Here is a 19,114-nt window from a genome sequence, read left to right on the forward strand (position 1 = left end):
CCTGTAATCCCAGCTACTCGGGAGACTGAGGCACAAGGATCGCTTGAACCCAGGAGGAGGAGGTTGCAGTGAGCCAAGATCGCACCATTGCACTCCATCCTGGATAACAAAGTGAGACCCTGTCTAAATCAAATAAATAAGGACAAAAAAAAAAAATGCAGATAATTCCATGAGAGAACATGGCTGGTTTTGCTACTTTCCAGAGGGAAAAACTCTGATTTCAAGCATATAAATCTCTTTTATACGTTTCCCATCAGTCTTGCATCTATATCCCAAGTTCACTCCTTTGGAACCAGAGAAAAAAGTACCTGTTCTTTTGGGTCCAAGTTCAGTGTTGAGATACATTTAGGACTGAAAAACTCCAGAACAAAGTCAACGTTTTATACGTTTCCCATCAGTCTTGCATCTATATCTCAAGTTCACTCCTTTGGAACCAGAGAAAAAGGTACCTGTTCTTTTAGGTCAAAGTTCAGTGTCGAGATACATTTAGGACTGAAAAACTCCAGAACGAAGGCAACCTCGTGGTATAGAACAAGGGTCAACGAACTGCAGCTAGGGGACCAAATTTGGTCTTGCAGCCCCTTTCTGTGAATGAAGTTTTTGGGACACGGCCATGCTCATTCATTTATGTGTGGTCTATGGCTGCTGTTGATCTATAACAGCAGAGTTGAGTAATTGTGGCAGAGTTGAATAGTTGGGACAAAGATCACAAGTGTAATCTATTTACTATCTAACCCTTTACAGTAAAAAACAAAAAAATTGCCAGCCCTTGTTCTAAGGCAGTGATCAAGGTGAAATCTGGAGCTGAGGCACATAGAGAGTCAATAGGGCCTACATCTGGAACTGTAGCCCTTCCCACCTAGGAGTCCTTCCTGGTTTTACAAAGGAAAAGTTGCCAACAAAGTCACTGAGATTCATGTCAAATCCTTTGCGGAACTCAGCAGGATATACATGAAGTCATTGAGTGTAGGAAGGTAGGAGAATTAACCTAGAAAAGAAGCTATGGACTGGGATCCCAAGTGTGGGTACATACATCACCATCTGCATCCAGTCCGGTAACTTAATTTATTTTCGTTTCAAACAGGAACCAAGAACAAGTCTCAGTACAATAAATTATCCATTCCCACCCTTCCTGCTGAAGAAGGAAAAAGAGGCTCCAAGAGTCATGGGAAAACCCCTTCCTTTGGAGGGTCCCCATTAACATCTGAATGGAAGGAGACAACTTCCCTAAGGGCCTGGACAGACAACTCTGAGGATTCAGGGGAGAGTGCCCCTCAGCACTCTGTCCCCTTCCCAGGAAAAACCTCTCTACCACTGTCTCCCATTATCCCACAAGAGGGAGCCCAGGCTGCAGTAGAGGAGTTTGGGGATAGTACACATGAATGGGTGATCTCTTTCTAGATACAGATCATATGGCTCCAAATAGTGCCTGGGGTTATCCAAGTGAGAGGAGTGGTGAAACTATAGGGAGTCCCCAGCCAAAAGGAGTATGAATCAGGGTTAAAGGGGCTCTGGAGTTGAGAAGTGGGAGGAGCAATACAGTGCATTTCATCTTAGACCATTCAGGTGTCTAAGGAGCAGAAGAAGGGTGGCAGCTTCCCCTCAAGACCCTCCAATTGTTGGGGAGAAGGCTACACATCCCAGAGTCCACCTGACCCCCACCACCCCTAAAGCTGTTTCCAGGTAGATACTTTAAGCTTCCAGGGACCAAGATTGACCTTGGAAGGAAATCAGGGCAAAGGGCTGAAAAGGTGCCCCTCTCACACAGTCCTCTTCCCCAGCCGCAAGGTGAGGCTGACCCTCACTTACACACATTCACCCACTGTGTAACCTTGCACTCATCACACAGCACATAGCAGCACCAGTGGAAGCGGCAATGGCAGCGCTCAACTCGTGTCTGCCGGAGCACGTTGTGCCCACGGCCACAGCACAGGCTGCCACAGCCATCCAACAGGTGGCTGGTCTTGTTGCAGGCCCGGCCCCTTGTCCCTGGGGAGCCCATAGTGGGGTCTCGCTCACAGAAGTCAGGAGACTTCTCAAAGTAGACCAGCTCTCCTGAGAGGCGACGGGGACGCAGACGGGGCTGGAAGGCTCCAGAATTGCGGTTGTGGGTATCGATGAAGATGGCCCGGCCCAGCCGCTCCCTCAACGCCGCCCCCACTGCCCGGAACTCTGGGGCCGCCCTCCAGCATGTCTTGAACTGGCAGCTGCCTGACGTGCCATGACACTTGCATTTCCGCTTCAGGTTTTCAGTTACCACCTAGAGCATCAGGGAGAGAAGAGGTGAAGCGGAGGGCAGCAAATGGACAGAACACAGAGGCACAGCAGAGGGAAGGGAACAGAGAACACAGAGAGGGACAAATGGAGGCAAGAATAATGTGGCATATCAGAATAGAAAGGACATTGCAGTTAACTAATAGCCAACTCCCTCATTTTATGATGACAGAATTGAGGCTAGAGTGGTGTGATTTGTCCGTCTTCCATCAACAGCTGGTAATAGAGCCAAGACTCAACTCTAGTTGTCCTGACACCCAATCCAGTGCTCTTTCCATTGTAAGCACTTATAAAATTGGGAGTCTGGCCCACAGCACGCCTAAATTCTGTAGGGAAGGCAGCTGTAATAATAGCTACTATGTAGTGAGCCAAGGATGAGGCACTATGCTGGGTATACCATTTGCTAGATCAGTCTGTTTTTTTGTTTGTTTGTTTTTGTTTTTTGAGATGGAGCCTTGCTCTCGTCGCCCAGGCTGAAGTGCAGCCATCTCGGCTCACTGCAACCTCCGCCTCCCAGGTTCAAGCGATTGTCCTGCCTCAGCCTCCTGAGTAGCTGGGATTACAGGTGCCGGCCACCATGCCTGGCTAATTTTTGGCCCTTTTTTTTTTTTTTGAGATGGAGTCTCGCTCTGTCGCCCAGGCTGGAGTGCAGTGGCACAAGCTAGGCTCACTGCAACCTCCGCCTCCCGGGTTCAAGCGATTCTCCTGCTTCAGTCTCCCCAGTAGCTGGGACTACAGGCACATGCCACCATGCCCGGCTAATTTTTTGTATTTTTAATAGAGACGAGGTTTCCCGTGTTAGCCAGGATGGTCTCGATCTCCTGATCTCGTGATCTGCCCGCCTCAGCCTCCCAAAGTGCTGGGATTACAGGCGTGAGCCACCGCACCCCGCCTAATTTTTGTACTTTATTAGAGATTGGGTTTCTCCACCTTGGCCAGGGTGGTCTCGAACTCTTGACCTCAGGTGATCTGCCCGCCTCAGCCTCCCAAAGTGCTGGGATTACAGGCATGAGCCACCGCGCCCGGCCCAGTCTGTTTTTATATATAATTTTTTAAAATATAGAGATAGGGTCTAACTACATTGCTCAGGCTGTTCTTGAACTCCTGGCCTCAAGCAATCCTCCCCCCTCAGCCTCCAAAAGTGCTGAAATTATAGGCGTGAGCCACCACACTGGCCTGCTAGCTCAGTCTTAATAACACTGTAAGGTAAGTATCATTAGGTTCTTTACAGATATAAAACTGAGGCTGGGTGACTTGCTGATGGTGTCAGTCACTCATCACACTTTATCCTATTATTCCCCTGTGCCTCTCAAACTCTAACCAGGCCTCAAAAGCTGGGGAGACCCAGGACAAGATGTACACACATACCTGGCGCCCTACCCTGTTGTTGTGGATTCGCATTCGTGCCTGGATGTCCCGGGGAGCTTCCCTGGAATCCAAGAAATCCCGAGAGAACTTCTCTCCAAAGTCCATGTCATGGTTACAGCCACCCCATTCCCATGTGTCCTGGGGGCCAGGGCTGGAGCCTGAGCCAGGGCCAGGGCTGGGCAGAGAGTGGGGGAAACTCTTGCCTCGGGACAGTGCCTGCAGCTGCAGCAGTTTGGCCCTCAGCCGATCCTGCTCACCACTGCCCTTCCAGCCACAGCCACAGCTCACCAGCTTGCCCAGGCTGCAGGCAGTGGCTACTGCGTGCATGACCCCAGCAGCCAGCATGGAGAAGGAAAAAGCACTTTCTCGGAAACCTGGGGATGAGAAGGTTGTGATGGTGGAGGTAAGGTTGACAGGCAGATGAGAGTGTGGAGGCAGAAAGAAATAAACAGCCCCCCTCCAACTCCAGAAATTCCTAACTGAATCCTGACCCTGCCATTTACCAGCTGAGTGATTTGGAGGAAGGTCATGGGACAAGGAAGGGTACAGAAAGCACAGAGCCTCAGCTTCTTCATTTCTAAAGGGAGGTGGGAGACGATGGGTCAAGATGATCTCTGAGGCCCATTCTCATTCTGTAAGTCGGTGATTTTCAGGTGTAGATGAAAGAGCTAGCCCAGAGGGAGAGACCCCTGGAGTTGGGAGATGACTAAGAGGGAGTCCCTGAGGTCTTTGAAGATGTGTACAACCGAGTTCTACATCTGAAAGCCTTAGAAATTCCCCCAACCCTGCAGGGAGCTTGGGTGAGTTGGCAGCAGAGCCTTTGTGGTTCTGGTTTTTTTTTTTTTCTTCACTTCAGGGTTAGTCAGTCTTTTAACCAACCTACCTTCCACCACCCTAGCACCCCCAAAGCACTGGAGCTATGGAGCTGCCCTTCCGCTTCCCAGGATGTAGTTTTATATTTGCCCTTCAAGACTGCCCTTTTAATGTTTATCCTAACCTGCTATTACCCTATAAAACACTGAGAGGAGGAGAGAGGTGGGGGAGTGATTTTCCCTAAGGCCCTCTTAAAAGGTTGGCTTCTTTGTTATGTTTTGGGGGTCACAGAAGCTCAGGATGCCAAGCCTTTCCCAGACTTAAATAAACATGCTTACCATTTAGGTGTCCAAGCCTTGCCCTACACCAGGCCCTGTGGGGAAGGAGGGGGACCCTCACTTCATTTTAGGCAGGGGCTCTCCGGAGCCCTGAGAAGATGAGAGACAGCACCCTCTTAGAGACCAGGCCTCTCCTACCCCAGGATCCAGGGCTCCTGGGCCAGCCTTCTGATCCCCGAACTCCAACCCTCCAGGGGTGAAGCTGTTTGCACAAGTCTTGGGAATTCCCCTGCAGATGGCAGCTGCCTATTAACCCCATAGTCCCCAGAGCACTGCCCCCATCTCTGGGCTGAGCCCCCATGGGTCTTTACACCTCAGGGAGTGAACTCCAGCAGGGAATGGGGAGAGGCAGCCATGCCTCCCAGACCAGGCCAGCAGTGACCTGTTCTCTGCCTCTCCAGCCGTTCTTCACCTGCTCAGGTGAGCAACACCTGGAGCCCCCACAGCACAAAGGAGGGGACTGGCTCCCCAGCTTCAAAGTCATCAGGGTCTTTGTTCCCAGCTTTGGCTCCTGGGAACCCCAGCAATTAGGGGAGCAGATTTAACCCTTAAACGGTTGGGGGCGTCACTCCACCCCCGCTGAGACACTGGGGACACCAGCCTGGGCTTGTCCAGCCAAGATGGGGGAGAGAAAATGGGGGAGGGAATAGGGGGCCGTTTGAAGCTTCCAGGACTGGGGGCATCTCTTGCTCACAGGTGCAACCCAGATTAAGCTGGGCGGAGGCAGGAAAGGGGGGCCCTAGGGTAGGAGAGCAGGGACCCAGCTGCCTCGCCGGCAGCACGCAGGTGGAAGTTAGGCGCACAGGGCCCCAGACGAGTGGCCAGACCTGACTCAGAGCGGGTCTGAGGGGGGAGGGGGGAATTCCAGGAGAGGCCCCTCCCGAAGCAGCGAACCCGTTCCTTCCCGCCTCCGCGCGCCTCGGTCCGCCCCCCACCCTCTAGCCTCGGCGGCAGCGCCTACCCGCCCAGCCAGGCTCACCGCGCTTGAGGATGGCGCTGTGGTGCGGCAGGCGGCCACCGCCCTCGAGCGCTGAGCAGTTCCAGCGCTGGTCGCGCAGCTGGTGCTGACACTCGTGGACCGCGATGTGCAGACCCTGAAGCGCCGACGCCGTCACGTCGGGGTTGCGCAGGCACAGGCCTAGCTGCCGCTTGCTCAGGCCGGACAGCGTCAAGCACACGGTGTTGGCCGTCAGCGGCGGCTCGCCAGGCAACTTCAGGCCCAGAATCTCATTGCTTAGAGCCCTGGGAACCAAGAAGGCTTCTGGTGTCTGCGGTCCAGACCCCTCCAACTCTCCCCACCCCTGGTCGGTGCTTCTGGGGCCTGGGAGACAAGGCGAACTGCTCACCGACTGCACAACGCCAGGAACAGGAGACCCGCGAGGCCCGAGGGCGGAGGCCGCGGCCGGGGCTCCTCCAGCATGTCGAAGCCCGGAGGCTCCGGTGGGCAGATCGATCAGGACCTGCGGGACGGGAAGACTTGATGCGGGTTCAGGAATAGGGCGGCTCGCCTGGGGAACCAAGTGATGCTCTCCTTCGGGCTCCTAAACCACCGGTGCCACCCTACTGACCCTTCTCATTCCTCCTCAAACAAGAAGAATCACCCCTTGATTCCCAGAGTCCCTGAGGCTTGGAGGTCTTAAAGAAGAAGAGTCCAGGAGTTGTCCCAGCTCAGGACTCAAGTGAGCACCCCTGGAACGCTGCCCAATCAGACACAACGCCCAGCACACAGACACACACTCACATACAAACTCAGACACACAGACTCACAAACACTTACTCCACAACCTCGTCTACTGCTCCCTTTTCCAGGGCCCCACGACTAGCTTCCCCGCCCTCACAGGGCTAGAGAGAGGGATAGGGAGGAGGTTCCCCACCACCTAAGGGGGTGTCACCTCCAGGTGTCATCAAGGGCAAGCAGGCTCCATGAGAAAGGTCCAAGAATGAGTTCCCCACCCACACTGCCTCCTCCCTGAGCAGCAAGGAAAGAGGAGAGGCTCCAGGTGCAGGAAAGATGGGGAGGCGAGCCTGGCTCTCTCCTAAAAGGGACTGTGGCGCAGACTGAATCCTCTTCCCTATCCCCCACCTTGCCTAACTACAAGCTCCCCTCCTCCATAGGCACCCGTCTGGTCCTCACCCCTTGGCTCTCACATTCATTGCTTTCTAAATCTGGGGGCACTCCTTTATTCTCTCTGTCTTTATTGCTAGCAATATCTCTGGCTTTCTATGTGTCTCTGTGCTTCGGTGGGTGGATGCGTGTCTGTCTGTCTGACTACACACGTGCCTGTCTCTTCCCTGTGTGCACGTCCCTGCCCTCCCTGCTTTCCCAGGTCTAATTACCTCCAGTGGTTTGGGTGCGGGGTCCAGGACGGGCACGGTTGAGTTGCCTGGGCTTCACTAGTGCTGCTTAAACCGTGGGGAGACTGCGTTGGGTTCTGTCCCCTTGTCAGAGCCGCATTCTTCCAGGGCTGGGCCACTCCTCTTCACCGCTTCCCCAGCGCCGCCACGGCCGCGGGGAGGAAGGGAGGGAGGAAGGGAGGGAGTGATCCAGAGAGCTAGCAAGCCTCCGAGCAAAGGACTGAGGGCTCTGGCTTTGCTGGCGCGGAGCTCACGGTGGCTCTGCCGGGCTGACAGAGCTGCGGCCCCTCCCCAAGCCTGGGGCTTCCCCACCCTACTCTCCACTCCCAGCCTTGACCAGGCAAATGCAGCCGCTCCCCCTCCTCCCAGCGCGCGCGCGCGCGCGCGCGCACACACACACACACACACACACACACACACATTCACACACCCTCTCCCCCGACGCCTGGGTTCAGGCTTGGCCCCACTGAAGAAGGAGGTGGCTAGAGTTCCTCTCACCTGCTCTGGGGTCGCCAAGGCTGCAGGGAGGGTGTAGTAACCTTCCTAGGCAGCCAGAACGGGACCAAAGTGGCCACATCTTTAATCACTTCTCTTTGAGTCAGTTTCTCCACCAAGATCAGGGTGGCTGGAAAGTGCCTTTGACAAGATGAGGATGGAGCCGGACAGTCTTTGGGCTTCTCGGTGTGGGACAGTCACATGTGGCACCCACAGCCTGAGCGCACCTAGGGTACTCAGAGTGGGCAGGAGAAGCACAGGTCTGGGCAGCTTGGTTCCCACCCACCTCCAAGCCCTGCGCCTGCCCCTTTGGAGGGGTCAGCTTTGGCCTCAGAGTTTGGCCCTAGCAGAGGTTCAGGTAGCACCAAAGATCATCAGCCTGCTGCGATGCTTCCTTGCCTGGCAGGGATGCTTGCCAACAGAGGTATCCTACCCTTCTCGGGATTCCCCCAGTCTGCACATTGGGTGGCCTGGATTCCTGCTCCAAGCTGTAGACTTGCTTCTTGTGGGATGAGGAGGGCCTTGGGATCCAAAATTGAGCCAAGCCTAAGGGCAGCCGGGAAAGAGCCTGGTCTTGGGGTGCATAAGCAAAGGCAAACCGCCTTAGGAAGATCCAGTGGCAGCGAAGGGGTTAGGCGCTACCGTGCTCCCGCCTGACTCACCCTCGAAGCTCTAACCACTGCGGGCTATTTTTGCCAGAGAGGGGCCCCAGGCTTTCCAGCTGCCCCCCGCCCCGCCAGACCGCAGCCCAAGGCACGGCTGGCCCCACGCGCCCCAAGCACATTGACTCAGACTGCCCCCAGCAAGCAGAGGCACAGGGATGATACCCACAACCACAGTCACCTCTTTCTTGGTGGTGGCATTGCAGCTCTGCTGGGCAGCCAGCCTCCAGTCTGTGCTGCTGGAGGTCCTGCCCGTGCTGCAGGGGTCACTGTTGGATAGCGGGCACAGCAGTCTGAGACAGGAGATCAAGCGAACTTACATCTGTTGGGATATTTACAGATCACCTTTATGTGCCAGGTTGATGAGCAGTCTGGGGAGGTGAAAGTGCCACGGTCTCTGACACTGGACAGCCTGGACCAGGCTGCTTTTCTCTGATTTCCTACCTCTGGGGTGGGGAAAAGGGAGCCCTAGAGTTCCTGACCCTCCTTCCCATTTAGAGGACAAGAGCCAAACCATGTGTGGTTTTGGAGGTCACCAGAATCTGCAAGTCCCATCTTAGAGTTTTCATCCTTACACCTGGATTTGTGATCCCCTCCAGTGTCCTTATTCTTTTTCTTGCAGTCAGCCTGGGATTCCTGCCAGGTCCTTGGAAGAGGGGAATGAGGTTGCCTAAGCCTTTCTTCTCCATGGGGACCTCATGGACATTTGTATTTCTCCATGTGTCTCCTGGGTCCCCCTTAGGTTTGGGATTACTTTTTTTGCCTTCTGATTCTACCCTTGTCAAGCTCCAGCATACAGTCAGGTGCCAAAAAGGGGCAAGGGACAGAACTACTACAATAGGTTTCAACTTCCTGGTGACCCTAGGTCTCCCCAAGCAGGACTGTTCCAAATCCATGGACCCAGAGTCCTGCTCCTTCTCTCTACTGAAGCCCAACTCTGGGACAAGAGGCCACAGGCCGGCAGACTGGGTGGCCTGAGCTGGCCCGCAGTGCCCTCAGCCCGACCGGCTGGCCTGAGTACTGACCCGCAGGCGGCTAGAGGGCGGTGGGACAGGCGGGGCCTGGAGAGGGTTGCGGGTGCACACCCATTGCCTAATACCCCAAGCACGCGGCCAGCTCCAAGAAAGGGGAGGGACGGGAACCAGAGAGACCTTGACGTGGGTCGGGGCCAATGACAGGAGGGGGAAAGTGGGGGGCTTTCATCACTGCAGGGAGGATCTAGGAGCAAGCTGGTTCCCCTTCCCCTCGATGAGAAGAGTGGAGGGCTGCCCTTCCTATCCTAGGGATGGAGGGTGTAACAAGAGCAATGTGGGAAGAACACTGGGGCCCTGGAGGGCGGGGGTCAAAGAAAAGAGTGGGGGCCCCTGGAGATTGGGGGATGTCGAGCAACTGAGGCGGTGGCTAAAGCCTCGGAAGCCTCCTCCTCCTCCTCCCCCCATGTTTGCCTTGGCCCGGGGTCCCGGGTGACTCATCTGTTGCTGAGCCGCTGATAGGGGCGGCCAGGCCTGGGGAACCCAAATTATAGGCCCAGGAGGGATGGATGCGCCCGTGGCGGTGAGCTCAGCTGCGCTGCCCACCCTCTGCCTAATGCGCCTTCTGCTGCAGCACCGTAGGCCACCACCTGGAGGCACCAAAGGGTCTGCGGGCCGACTGGACTCTGAGGAAGGCCCCACTTTCAGCAGTCGACCCCAACAAATCCATGGGATTACCTTAGACAGAATTTTTGCCCCCTTCTCTACTCAGGCCTAATGGATGGGCTATGGCTTCCTAGTCCAACGGGGCAGTGCTGCCTGCGGGTGCTTCAAAGGAGGGTAGGCTCCTCTGCCCACAAACTCTCAACCCTGGTGCCCTGCCTCCTCCCAGATCCCAAAGCCAAGGCAAAGCCCCTCTCCCCTCTAACATCTCACCTCTACCCCTATTCCAGGGGGGTGGTTTGCTACTGATTTTCAACTTCAAGCCTTTAAAGTCATCCATGGTCAAAATTGATACAGAGAAAAATGAAGCAGAGTAAAGGAGATTAGTAGTGGGATTCTATTTTATAAAGGGGGAGGGAAAACAAACTGAGGGAACAAATGCATGGAGAGATCTGAGGAAGAGCATTTTAGAAGACAGAAAAGCAGGTGCACAGACCCTTAGAAAGGAGCATGCTTGGTTCAAAGGATTAGAAAAGAGGCCAGCGGGGCTGGTGAGGAGGAATTCACAAGGAAGAGAGTGGTAGGCAATGCAGCTGGAGGGCTGGGAAGGAGGTCCCTGTAAAGATTTTGGCCTTTACTTTGAGTGAGATGGGGACTCATTGGAAAATTTTGAGCAGACAAATGAATTAATCAGACTTCTGTTTTAGGAAAGATGGTTTGGGCTGGGCGCAGTGGCTTATGCCTGTAATCCCAGCACTTTGGGAGGCTGAGGTGGGCAGATCATGAGGTCGGTAGTTCAAGACTAGCCTGGCCAACATGGTGAAACCCCCTCTCTACTAAAAATACAAAAATTAGCTGGGAGTGTTGGTGGGCACCTGTAATCCCAGCTACTCAGTATGCTGAGGCAGGAGAATTGCTTGAAACCAGAAAGTGGAGGTTGCAGTAAGCTGAGATCGTACCACTGCACTCCAGTCTGCGCAACAAGAGCAAAACTCCGTCTCAAAAAAGAAAAAAAAAAAAAAAAAAGAAAAGAAAAGAAAAGAAAAGAAAAGATATTGGCTCTAGTAATTAAATCAACCATTTTGATTTTTGCAGTAAAATGGAGCACTGAAATGGAGCAATCTTGGGCAGTAACGTGGGGTCTAATGAAGTTTTTGGGTTTTTCAGATGAGTACTATTGCAGCATGTCTGCATGCTTATGTGTATGTTCCAGGAGAGAGGTAAGTGGATGATGCAGGAAAGAAAGAGGGGACAGTTGATATCATGATTATTTGATATAAATAGAAATTTGGGTGCTTGTTTTGGCAGCACATATACTAAAATTGGAATGATACAGAGATTAGCATGGCCCCTGCGCAAGGATGACATGCAAATTTGTGAAGCATTTCATATTTTAAAAAAGAAAAGAAAAAGAAATGTGAGCCAGGTCATAACAAATGTGACCCAGATCTAGGTGCCTTACCCTCTTCTCCCCTACTCCTGGTGGGTGGAATGTTGGAACAAAGCACAATGGCTCCTTTCCTCTCTTCCCACCTCTGCTTGACACCAGTGGTCAAAGACAGGGCTTCCATATCTTCCAGCCAGCCTCCCACCCTCACGGTGTTTTATCAATCTACCAGGCCAAAAGCTGTAACCCAGGCCCCAGTGGGAAGAAACTCATAAGGGATAAAGGACAGGCTCCCCATGGGACATTGTCCATTTACTTGAGTCATCTATGCTGAGTCCTCTCTGCAGAGACTACTGGCTTTTGGATCTATGGAGGATGCTGGACCACTACACCTTTTCCCTCAGGGGTGGATCCTTGGAAGGGCCAGATATACTAGGCTGGGCAAAGGGGAAGAAAAAAGGGAAAGAAGGACATTTCTTTATAAAATAACTTCCATCAGGCTTCATTTGGGTTAACATACATCCCATTTAAAACACAAGTGCCCAGGAATATTAATGAAACTTACCTGACATTTATTCCTAAGAGTGATTTCCCTGCCTTGGAAGAGAATCGTGTCATTTCTGGGACTTAAGACTCTAGGTTCAGGCCTGGGGAAATTTTTCAGTCAGAAGACATCCTAAAAGACAAGAGAGATGAAAAAAAAATGAGAGCTAGAACTCAAAAGGGAGGCAGGAAGGCCCTAAAAATTATTTTAACCTATCAATTTTGAGAAGGGTTCCCAGCATGCAATTGCTGCACACTGGCAAGCAGCTGGTAAGTTCGAAAGAGCATGGGCTTTGAGTCAAATTGGTTTGGGTTTTAACCTGACTCTACCATTGATTCATTTATTAGATGTGGACCTTGAACAACTGCCTGATCTATTTTTAATTCTGCAAAATGAGGAGAGAGAAGAGATGTAAAGATCTTCCCTCCTTCCAGGGGCCATCTGTGTGTGGTGCTGGGGCATGATAACCAGGCTGGCAGTGCCCCCTATTCACCATATAGGGAAAAGCAGCCACTTCTTCTTCTTTTTTTTTTTTTTGAGACGGAGTCGCTCTGTAGCCCAGACTGGAGTGCAATGGTGTGATCTCGGCTCACTGCAATCTCTTCCTCCCGGGTTCAAGCCATTCTCCTGCCTCAGCCTCCCCAGTAGCTGGGACTACAGGTGCACGCCACCACACCCAGCTAATTTTTGTATTTTTATTAGAGATGAGATTTCACTACGTTGGCCAGGATGATCTCAATCTCCTGACCTTGGCCTCCCAAAGTGCTGGGATTACAGGCATGAGCCACAGCATCCAGCCTGTCACTTCTTCAATAGGAGGCCAAAGTGGCCTTGAAGCTGAGTAGGAGTCCCTGGGAGAGAACAGAAAAATGTACAATGGATGAGATGGTCACAGGCACTCTGGGTATCCCAGTATGGTGGGAACCAGAGCTTTGGGGGAAGACAGAAACGTGGCAGAAAAATCCAAAGAGAAGCAAACACATGGAGGCACAAGTTTCCTAATCTAGGTTCAATGCAGCCAGCAATAACCCTTGTCTTCCCAGTCCTCTCCATCACCATGCATACATTGGACATCCACAACACTTCCCATCCTTTCTGAGCGTAGGCCTCAGAGACTTAGCCACTCCAGGCTCGGTTCACCTCAATATCATCTTGGTTGTAGGCTCAGCTCTCTCCCTCAATGACATGCACTGGTTGACACATACCACAGTGTGACACACCATAGGATGCCACGAGGTACAAAGGGCAACAGAATGACACATACACACATATTTAATCATCCCATGCACACGCTCATCCACCCACTCCATACACAATCCAGACACTCTGCATCCCTCAATCATGCTTCTAAGTCTCCTGTCAACCGTCGCCACCACCTTCCTGACACACTGCCCCAGGCGGTGACTGTGACAAGGTGACTCCATGACCCTTTCTGACTTGAGTGAAATTCCAAAATTCTTTGGAAAGTTTCCTCACATCCTTCACCAGAACAAGGAGTTTCTGCACGTACCAACACACAAGAGGATGCACCCTCAGAACACAGCACATTCTCACTCCCACCCATATTCATGTTGTCCCACTTCACATACACACACACACACAGCCACTTGTCCGCTCCTTCTGGCCCACATGAGCAAACTGCCTGCTGCTTCAGGTTTCTCTCCACCGCTAGGCTCCTTTTGGTCAGCTCACCCCCACAACTCATCCCCGGGATTTCCCTGACCACAGCCGCCCTCACGCCCCCGTCTCCCCCTTTTCCTTCTCTGTCCAGCCATCGGGGGTTCCTGGGCGGTTAAGCGTCTCCCCGGAGTCGCTGCCCAGAACCACAGCTTTCCTTCCGACAGTCAGGACGGGGGAGAGAGGGGACGTCGGAGGGGCCCGGGGTGACGTCGAGGGGACAACCCCACCGCGGGTGGCGAGGCGGGCTGGGCCCCTGGCGGGCTCTCCCCGCAGCACACTCTCGCCGCGCCCCCTGGCGGATGCTAGTCCCCGACGGGCTCCGGACGCTCAGCTGAGTGAGGCGAGCGCGCGTGGGAGGGTGTCCCAAGGGGAGGGGTCCGCGGCCAGTGCAGGCCCGGAGGCGGGGGCCACCGGGCAGGGGGCGGGGGTGAGCCCCGACGGCCAACCCGCCAGCTCTCGGCTCAGACGGGCGGGAACCACAGCCCCGCTCGCTGCCCATTGTCTGCGCCCCTAACCGGTGCGCCCTGGTGCCACAGTGCGGCCCGGCGGGGCAGCCTCCTCCCGTCACTTCAGCCAGCGCCGCAACTATAAGAGGCGGTGCCGCCCGCCGTGGCCGCCTCAGCCCACCAGCCGGGACCGCGAGCCATGCTGTCCGCCGCCCGCCCCCAGGGTTGTTAAAGCCAGACTGCGAACTCTCGCCACTGCCGCCACCGCCGCGTCCCGTCCCATCGTCGCGGGCAACAGCCAAAGTCGCCGCAACTGCAGCACAGAGCGGGCAAAGCCAGGCAGGCCATGGGGCTCTGGGCGCTGTTGCCTGGCTGGGTTTCTGCTACGCTGCTACTGGCCCTGGCCGCTCTGCCCGCAGCCCTGGCTGCCAACAGCAGTGGCCGATGGTGGTAAGTGAGCTGGTGCGGGGTCGCCACTTGTCCCGAGGCACAGAGCCAGGGGCCAACCCTACCCAGCTCCCACGCTCTGGGATCCGTCTACCGACAGGCTCCCTCCCCGCTCTGACTTTCCTCCGCGACACCGAAGGGCGATCTGGCATGGTGCTGCCCCAGGCTCCAGCTCTGTAGAAGTGGGGCGAATGATCCGCCCGCCCGCGGAGGCCTAAGATACCCCAGGCAGGGAGCCCACTCTCATCTAGCACCGCCCTTCCCCTTTGAGCGCCAACTCCAGCCTCACGGTCGTGGCCTCACCACAGGTTTCCCCACCTCGGGAAGTGAAGGGCCAGGCGTTCGCTTAGAAAGGAGGGGAGAAGAGGGTGGGACTCCTAAGCATTTCACGCCTTGGGTGGGCAAAAACTGCAGGCCATGATTATCTCGCTCAGGCTGACCGGAAGAGGCTCGGAGATCCGAGGTAGACACTCGGTCTCCGGGTACCTCTTCTGTCCAGTCTCCGGACCTACGGCTCAGGCGAGCAGCCCTGGGACTACTGGGGACACACAAGTCTGGACACCCAGTTCTTTCAAATTAGTGAGCCTGGGAGCGCGGGGTTATTAGCGTATTATTAATCTCCCGCCACTCTCTCCAGCCACATACCCCCAGGAAGAGGACCGGGTGGCACAGTTTTTATGGTTAGGGTGCGGATCCCCTTCCTGAGCCTGAGCTATCATACGTCCCACCAGGGGTATTGTGAACGTAGCCTCCTCCACGAACCTGCTGACGGACTCCAAGAGTCTGCAACTGGTACTCGAGCCCAGTCTGCAGCTGTTGAGCCGTAAACAGCGGCGTCTGATACGCCAAAATCCGGGGATCCTGCACAGCGTGAGTGGGGGGCTGCAGAGTGCCGTGCGCGAGTGCAAGTGGCAGTTCCGGAATCGCCGCTGGAACTGTCCCACTGCTCCAGGGCCCCACCTCTTCGGCAAGATCGTCAACCGAGGTGGGTGCCCAGGAAGGCGACGCTTCCGGGAGCAGGGGAAACGCGGGGTCACCCCCAGGGCATGGGCGGGCGAGTTCAGAGAAGGTGTCCCAGGCGCCTGGAGGGTCACACGATCAACCCGCCAAGTGCCTGGTGCCCAGCGCCAGCTCGGGCCCAGACTTCTAACAGCCGTGCACCCTGGAAACGAAGCTTAACTTTTCTGAGCTACTGCCCCAGATAAAGTTTCAGGTCGCGGACGCCGGCTGACCGCCGCTTTCCCCCAGCCTCTCTCAAAAGCGCCTGGGAAGCTGCTCTCTGCAGGCGTGTGTCTTGCCTCTCGCCTAGCAAGACTTGCATCTCCAACATGGGCCGAAACTTTTGGGCTGCGAAGAAGTCTTGGGGATGTATGGTTCTTCTGTTCCCCTCTCTTTGGTTTTTCTCTCTGGGGCTGCTCCACTTCCGCTATCGAGCCAAAATGCGCCCTGGAACCTCCCAGTAAGGTGTGATTACGCCCGTGGACGTGGCTGCGTGCCCACGCACCTGCTTTCTCTACTAGCCCTAGAGACCGGCTTTCCAGCACTGCCGGCCTTGGCTCTCAGGACTCTAAGTGCGGAGTCGGGGGTGGGATTCCGGTCCCAAGCCCTTCACTGAGGGTGCTGGCCGCGCCCCGCGTACACCCTCGCCGATCCCCTGCTCCCTTCTCCCACAGGCTGTCGAGAAACGGCGTTTATCTTCGCTATCACCTCCGCCGGGGTCACCCATTCGGTGGCGCGCTCCTGCTCAGAGGGTTCCATCGAATCCTGCACGTGCGACTACCGGCGGCGCGGCCCCGGGGGCCCCGACTGGCATTGGGGGGGCTGCAGCGACAACATTGACTTCGGCCGCCTCTTCGGCCGGGAGTTCGTGGACTCCGGGGAGAAGGGGCGGGACCTGCGCTTCCTCATGAACCTTCACAACAACGAGGCTGGCCGTACGGTGAGCTTTGAGAGGCTCCGCACCCTAAGCGGAGCGGCAGTGGCCAACCTCGGGCTGGGGAAGAGACGGTCGGTGAGATAAGGCAAGGGGCACCAGGAGAGGGCGTCCTGGGAGAGCTGGAGGCTTGGAACGAAGCCGGAGAATAGAGGAGACAGTGGCTGAGGGCAAAGGGATGCCTGGCCCGCGGACAGGTAGAAGAGGTTACAAATCAAGCACAAGCTCTTCACTATACAGATTTGAAAAACAAGCCTGAGAGGACGAGACTGACCCGCCGCGGCGGAGCAGGGTTGGGCAGGGTTTCCAAATCTCAGCGGAACATTTCGCGTCTCCCTTCCCCTGGGCTCAGCTAGGCCTGGGCCTTTGCTGAGGTCCGGCCCCCGTGGCGTCCGGGAGGGGGCAGTGTCTGGGAGGGTGACTCTGGCCGGGTGCCCTGGGACACTCTTTTTTCCCCTCTCCCCGCAGACCGTATTCTCCGAGATGCGTCAGGAGTGCAAGTGCCACGGTATGTCCGGATCCTGCACGGTGCGCACGTGCTGGATGCGGCTGCCCACCCTGCGCGCAGTGGGCGATGTGCTGCGCGACCGCTTCGACGGCGCCTCGCGCGTCCTCTACGGCAACCGCGGCAGCAACCGCGCTTCGCGGGCGGAGCTGCTGCGCCTGGAGCCGGAAGACCCGGCCCACAAACCGCCCTCCCCCCACGACCTCGTCTACTTCGAGAAATCGCCCAACTTCTGCACGTACAGCGGACGCCTGGGTACAGCGGGCACGGCAGGGCGCGCCTGTAACAGCTCGTCGCCCGCGCTGGACGGCTGCGAGCTGCTCTGCTGCGGCAGGGGCCACCGCACGCGCACGCAGCGCGTCACCGAGCGCTGCAACTGCACCTTCCACTGGTGCTGCCACGTCAGCTGCCGCAACTGCACGCACACGCGCGTACTGCACGAGTGTCTGTGAGGCGCTGCGCGAACTTGCCCCCGGGAACGCTCTCCGCGAGCCCTCCCCCAAACAGACTCGCTGGCACTCAAGACCCGGTTATTCGCCCACCCGAGTACCTCCAGTCACACTCCCCGCGGTTCATACGTATCCCATCTCTCCCACTTCCTCCTACCTGGGGACTCCTCAAACCACTTGCCTGGGGCGGCATGAACCCTCTTGCCATCCTGATGGACCTGCCCCGGACCTACCTCCCTCCCTCTCCGCGGGAGACCCCTTGTTGCACTGCCCCCTGCTTGGCCAGGAGGTGGGAGAAGGATGGGTCCCCTCTGCCATGGGGTCAGCTCCTGACGGTGTCACTCTGCCTGCTCCATCGCGGCAGTGACCTCTCTGCCTCTCTTCTTCCCCTTTGTCCTGCGTTTTCTCTGGGTCCTCCGAGGCCCCTTCCTATTCTCCTGCCACGGGTGCAGACCCTGAACCCACACCTGGGCATCAGGACCTTTCTCCTCCCCACCTGCCGCTGAAGCAGGAGGTTCCAGGGCAAAAGGGCAGCTGTGATGATGTGGAAATGAGGTTGCGGGAACCAGCAGAAATGCCCCCGTTCTCCCAGTCTCTGTCGTGGAGCCATTGAACAGCTGTGAGCCATGCCTCCCTGGGCCACCTCCTACCCCTTCCTGTCCTGCCTCCTCATCAGTGTGTAAATAATTTGCACTGAAACGTGGATACAGAGCCACGAGTTTGGATGTTGTAAATAAAACTATTTATTGTGCTGGGTCCCAGCCTGGTTTGCAAAGAACACCTCCAACTCAACCCTATCCCACTCCACTATTCTCTTTTTTCTCCCTGCAGCCTTTTATGGTCCCTCTTCTCTCCTCAGTTTCTCAAAGATGCGTTTGCCTCCTGGAATCAGTATTTCCTTCCATTGTAGCTATTAGTGGCTCCTCGCCCCCACCAATGTAGCATCTTCCTCTGCAGAATAAAATCTCTATTTTTATCGATGGCTTGGTGGCTTTTCCTTGAATCCAGAACACAGCCTTGTTTGTGGTGTCCCCTGTCCTCTCCTTTTACCACTCCCAGGCTTGGAAGCTTACCTCTCTCAAACAAATAGAATATGCTGTTGGGGGACTGGTGTCCTAACCTTGCCAGAGGACCCTGAGATTCTGACCCTTGGATGACCCTAACGAGGCCACTGGGAATCCAGCTCTCCTGAGAGAGGAACCTGGTCAGTAGCCAAACAACCCTGCAGGGTTCTTCTTCCTCGTGGAACAGCAACTGGCTGTGTGATATGGACAAGTGCATGTACTCGGTGAATGGGGGTTAAACAACCACAGTGCCTGCTTTTCCTGCCTGGAACAGCTGTTGAGAAAATAGCTACTATTGAATGACAACTGTGACCATCTTCCAAAAAGTAGGAAGAGAAACTAAAGGAGAAAGGGTGCTGCTGCCCCTGATGTAGAGCTACTGGTCCCTGAAGCTTGGCTTCTTCAGCTGTGGTCAGGGCACTGGACAAGGGTGAAGCCCTTCCACCAGCAGAAAAGTAAATACCAGCCTGGGGCAGTGGCTCATGCCTGTAATCCCAACATTTTGGGAGACCGAGGAGGGTAGATTGATTCAGCCCCAGAGTTTGAGACCAGCGTGGGCCACTTAGGGAGACCCCATCTCTACAAAAAAAAAAAATATATATATATATATACACATATATGTGTGTGTGTGTGTGTGTGTGTGTATAGACTATTAGGTATATATATGATACCTTATTAGGACTCCCGCTCCCAATCTTGGGCTCAGGGGGATCCAGATAA

The 19,114-nt window shown here is 55.3% G+C and overlaps 2 protein-coding genes and 1 non-coding gene across 4 annotated transcripts; 2 read left to right on the top strand and 1 right to left on the bottom strand.

Moving 5' to 3' along the window:
• Window positions 1-807: 807 nt before the first annotated feature.
• WNT10B (Wnt family member 10B) lies at window positions 808-15,300 on the bottom strand. 2 transcript variants are annotated; one of them, XM_073020686.1, is made up of 8 exons: window positions 15,206-15,300; window positions 11,892-12,002; window positions 8,487-8,627; window positions 7,131-8,189; window positions 6,140-6,253; window positions 5,773-6,035; window positions 3,643-4,016; window positions 808-2,260 (listed from the first exon to the last, which is right to left on the bottom strand). In XM_073020686.1, exons 5-8 carry the CDS (start codon window positions 6,211-6,213, stop codon window positions 1,802-1,804), a joined length of 1,170 nt encoding a protein of 389 aa, XP_072876787.1. In that variant the 5' UTR covers window positions 6,214-6,253; window positions 7,131-8,189; window positions 8,487-8,627; window positions 11,892-12,002; window positions 15,206-15,300; the 3' UTR covers window positions 808-1,801. The 2 variants fall into 2 exon arrangements, with proteins under 2 accessions (XP_072876787.1, XP_008001294.1); XM_008003103.3 differs by lacking the exon at window positions 15,206-15,300 and adding an exon at window positions 12,364-12,454.
• LOC119623925 (U6 spliceosomal RNA) lies at window positions 11,232-11,335 on the top strand. The gene has a single exon (XR_005240027.1). It is a non-coding gene; the product is annotated as a U6 spliceosomal RNA (small nuclear RNA).
• On the top strand, window positions 12,718-18,312 carry WNT1 (Wnt family member 1). The gene is made up of 4 exons (XM_008003094.3): window positions 12,718-14,446; window positions 15,175-15,428; window positions 16,117-16,382; window positions 16,845-18,312. Exons 1-4 carry the CDS (start codon window positions 14,343-14,345, stop codon window positions 17,331-17,333), a joined length of 1,113 nt encoding a protein of 370 aa, XP_008001285.1. The 5' UTR covers window positions 12,718-14,342; the 3' UTR covers window positions 17,334-18,312.
• Window positions 18,313-19,114: the final 802 nt, after the last annotated feature.

This window comes from Chlorocebus sabaeus, chromosome 11 (genome assembly GCF_047675955.1).
Source record: "Chlorocebus sabaeus isolate Y175 chromosome 11, mChlSab1.0.hap1, whole genome shotgun sequence".
NCBI lineage: Eukaryota > Metazoa > Chordata > Mammalia > Primates > Cercopithecidae > Chlorocebus > Chlorocebus sabaeus.

Bases quoted from the DNA above. Each gene is read 5' to 3' on its own strand.
- WNT10B (XM_073020686.1), bottom strand. From the start codon at position 6,213: ATGCTGGAGGAGCCCCGGCCGCGGCCTCCGCCCTCGGGCCTCGCGGGT. The intron at 4,017-5,772 runs GTGAGCCTGGCT...TCTCATCCCCAG, and splicing joins CAGCGCCATCCTCAAGCGCG to GTTTCCGAGAAAGTGCTTTT. The intron at 2,261-3,642 runs GTATGTGTGTAC...CTGATGCTCTAG, and splicing joins ACAACAGGGTAGGGCGCCAG to GTGGTAACTGAAAACCTGAA.
- WNT1 (XM_008003094.3), top strand. From the start codon at position 14,343: ATGGGGCTCTGGGCGCTGTTGCCTGGCTGGGTTTCTGCTACGCTGCTA. The intron at 14,447-15,174 runs GTAAGTGAGCTG...ACGTCCCACCAG, and splicing joins AACAGCAGTGGCCGATGGTG to GGGTATTGTGAACGTAGCCT. The intron at 16,383-16,844 runs GTGAGCTTTGAG...CTCTCCCCGCAG, and splicing joins ACAACGAGGCTGGCCGTACG to ACCGTATTCTCCGAGATGCG.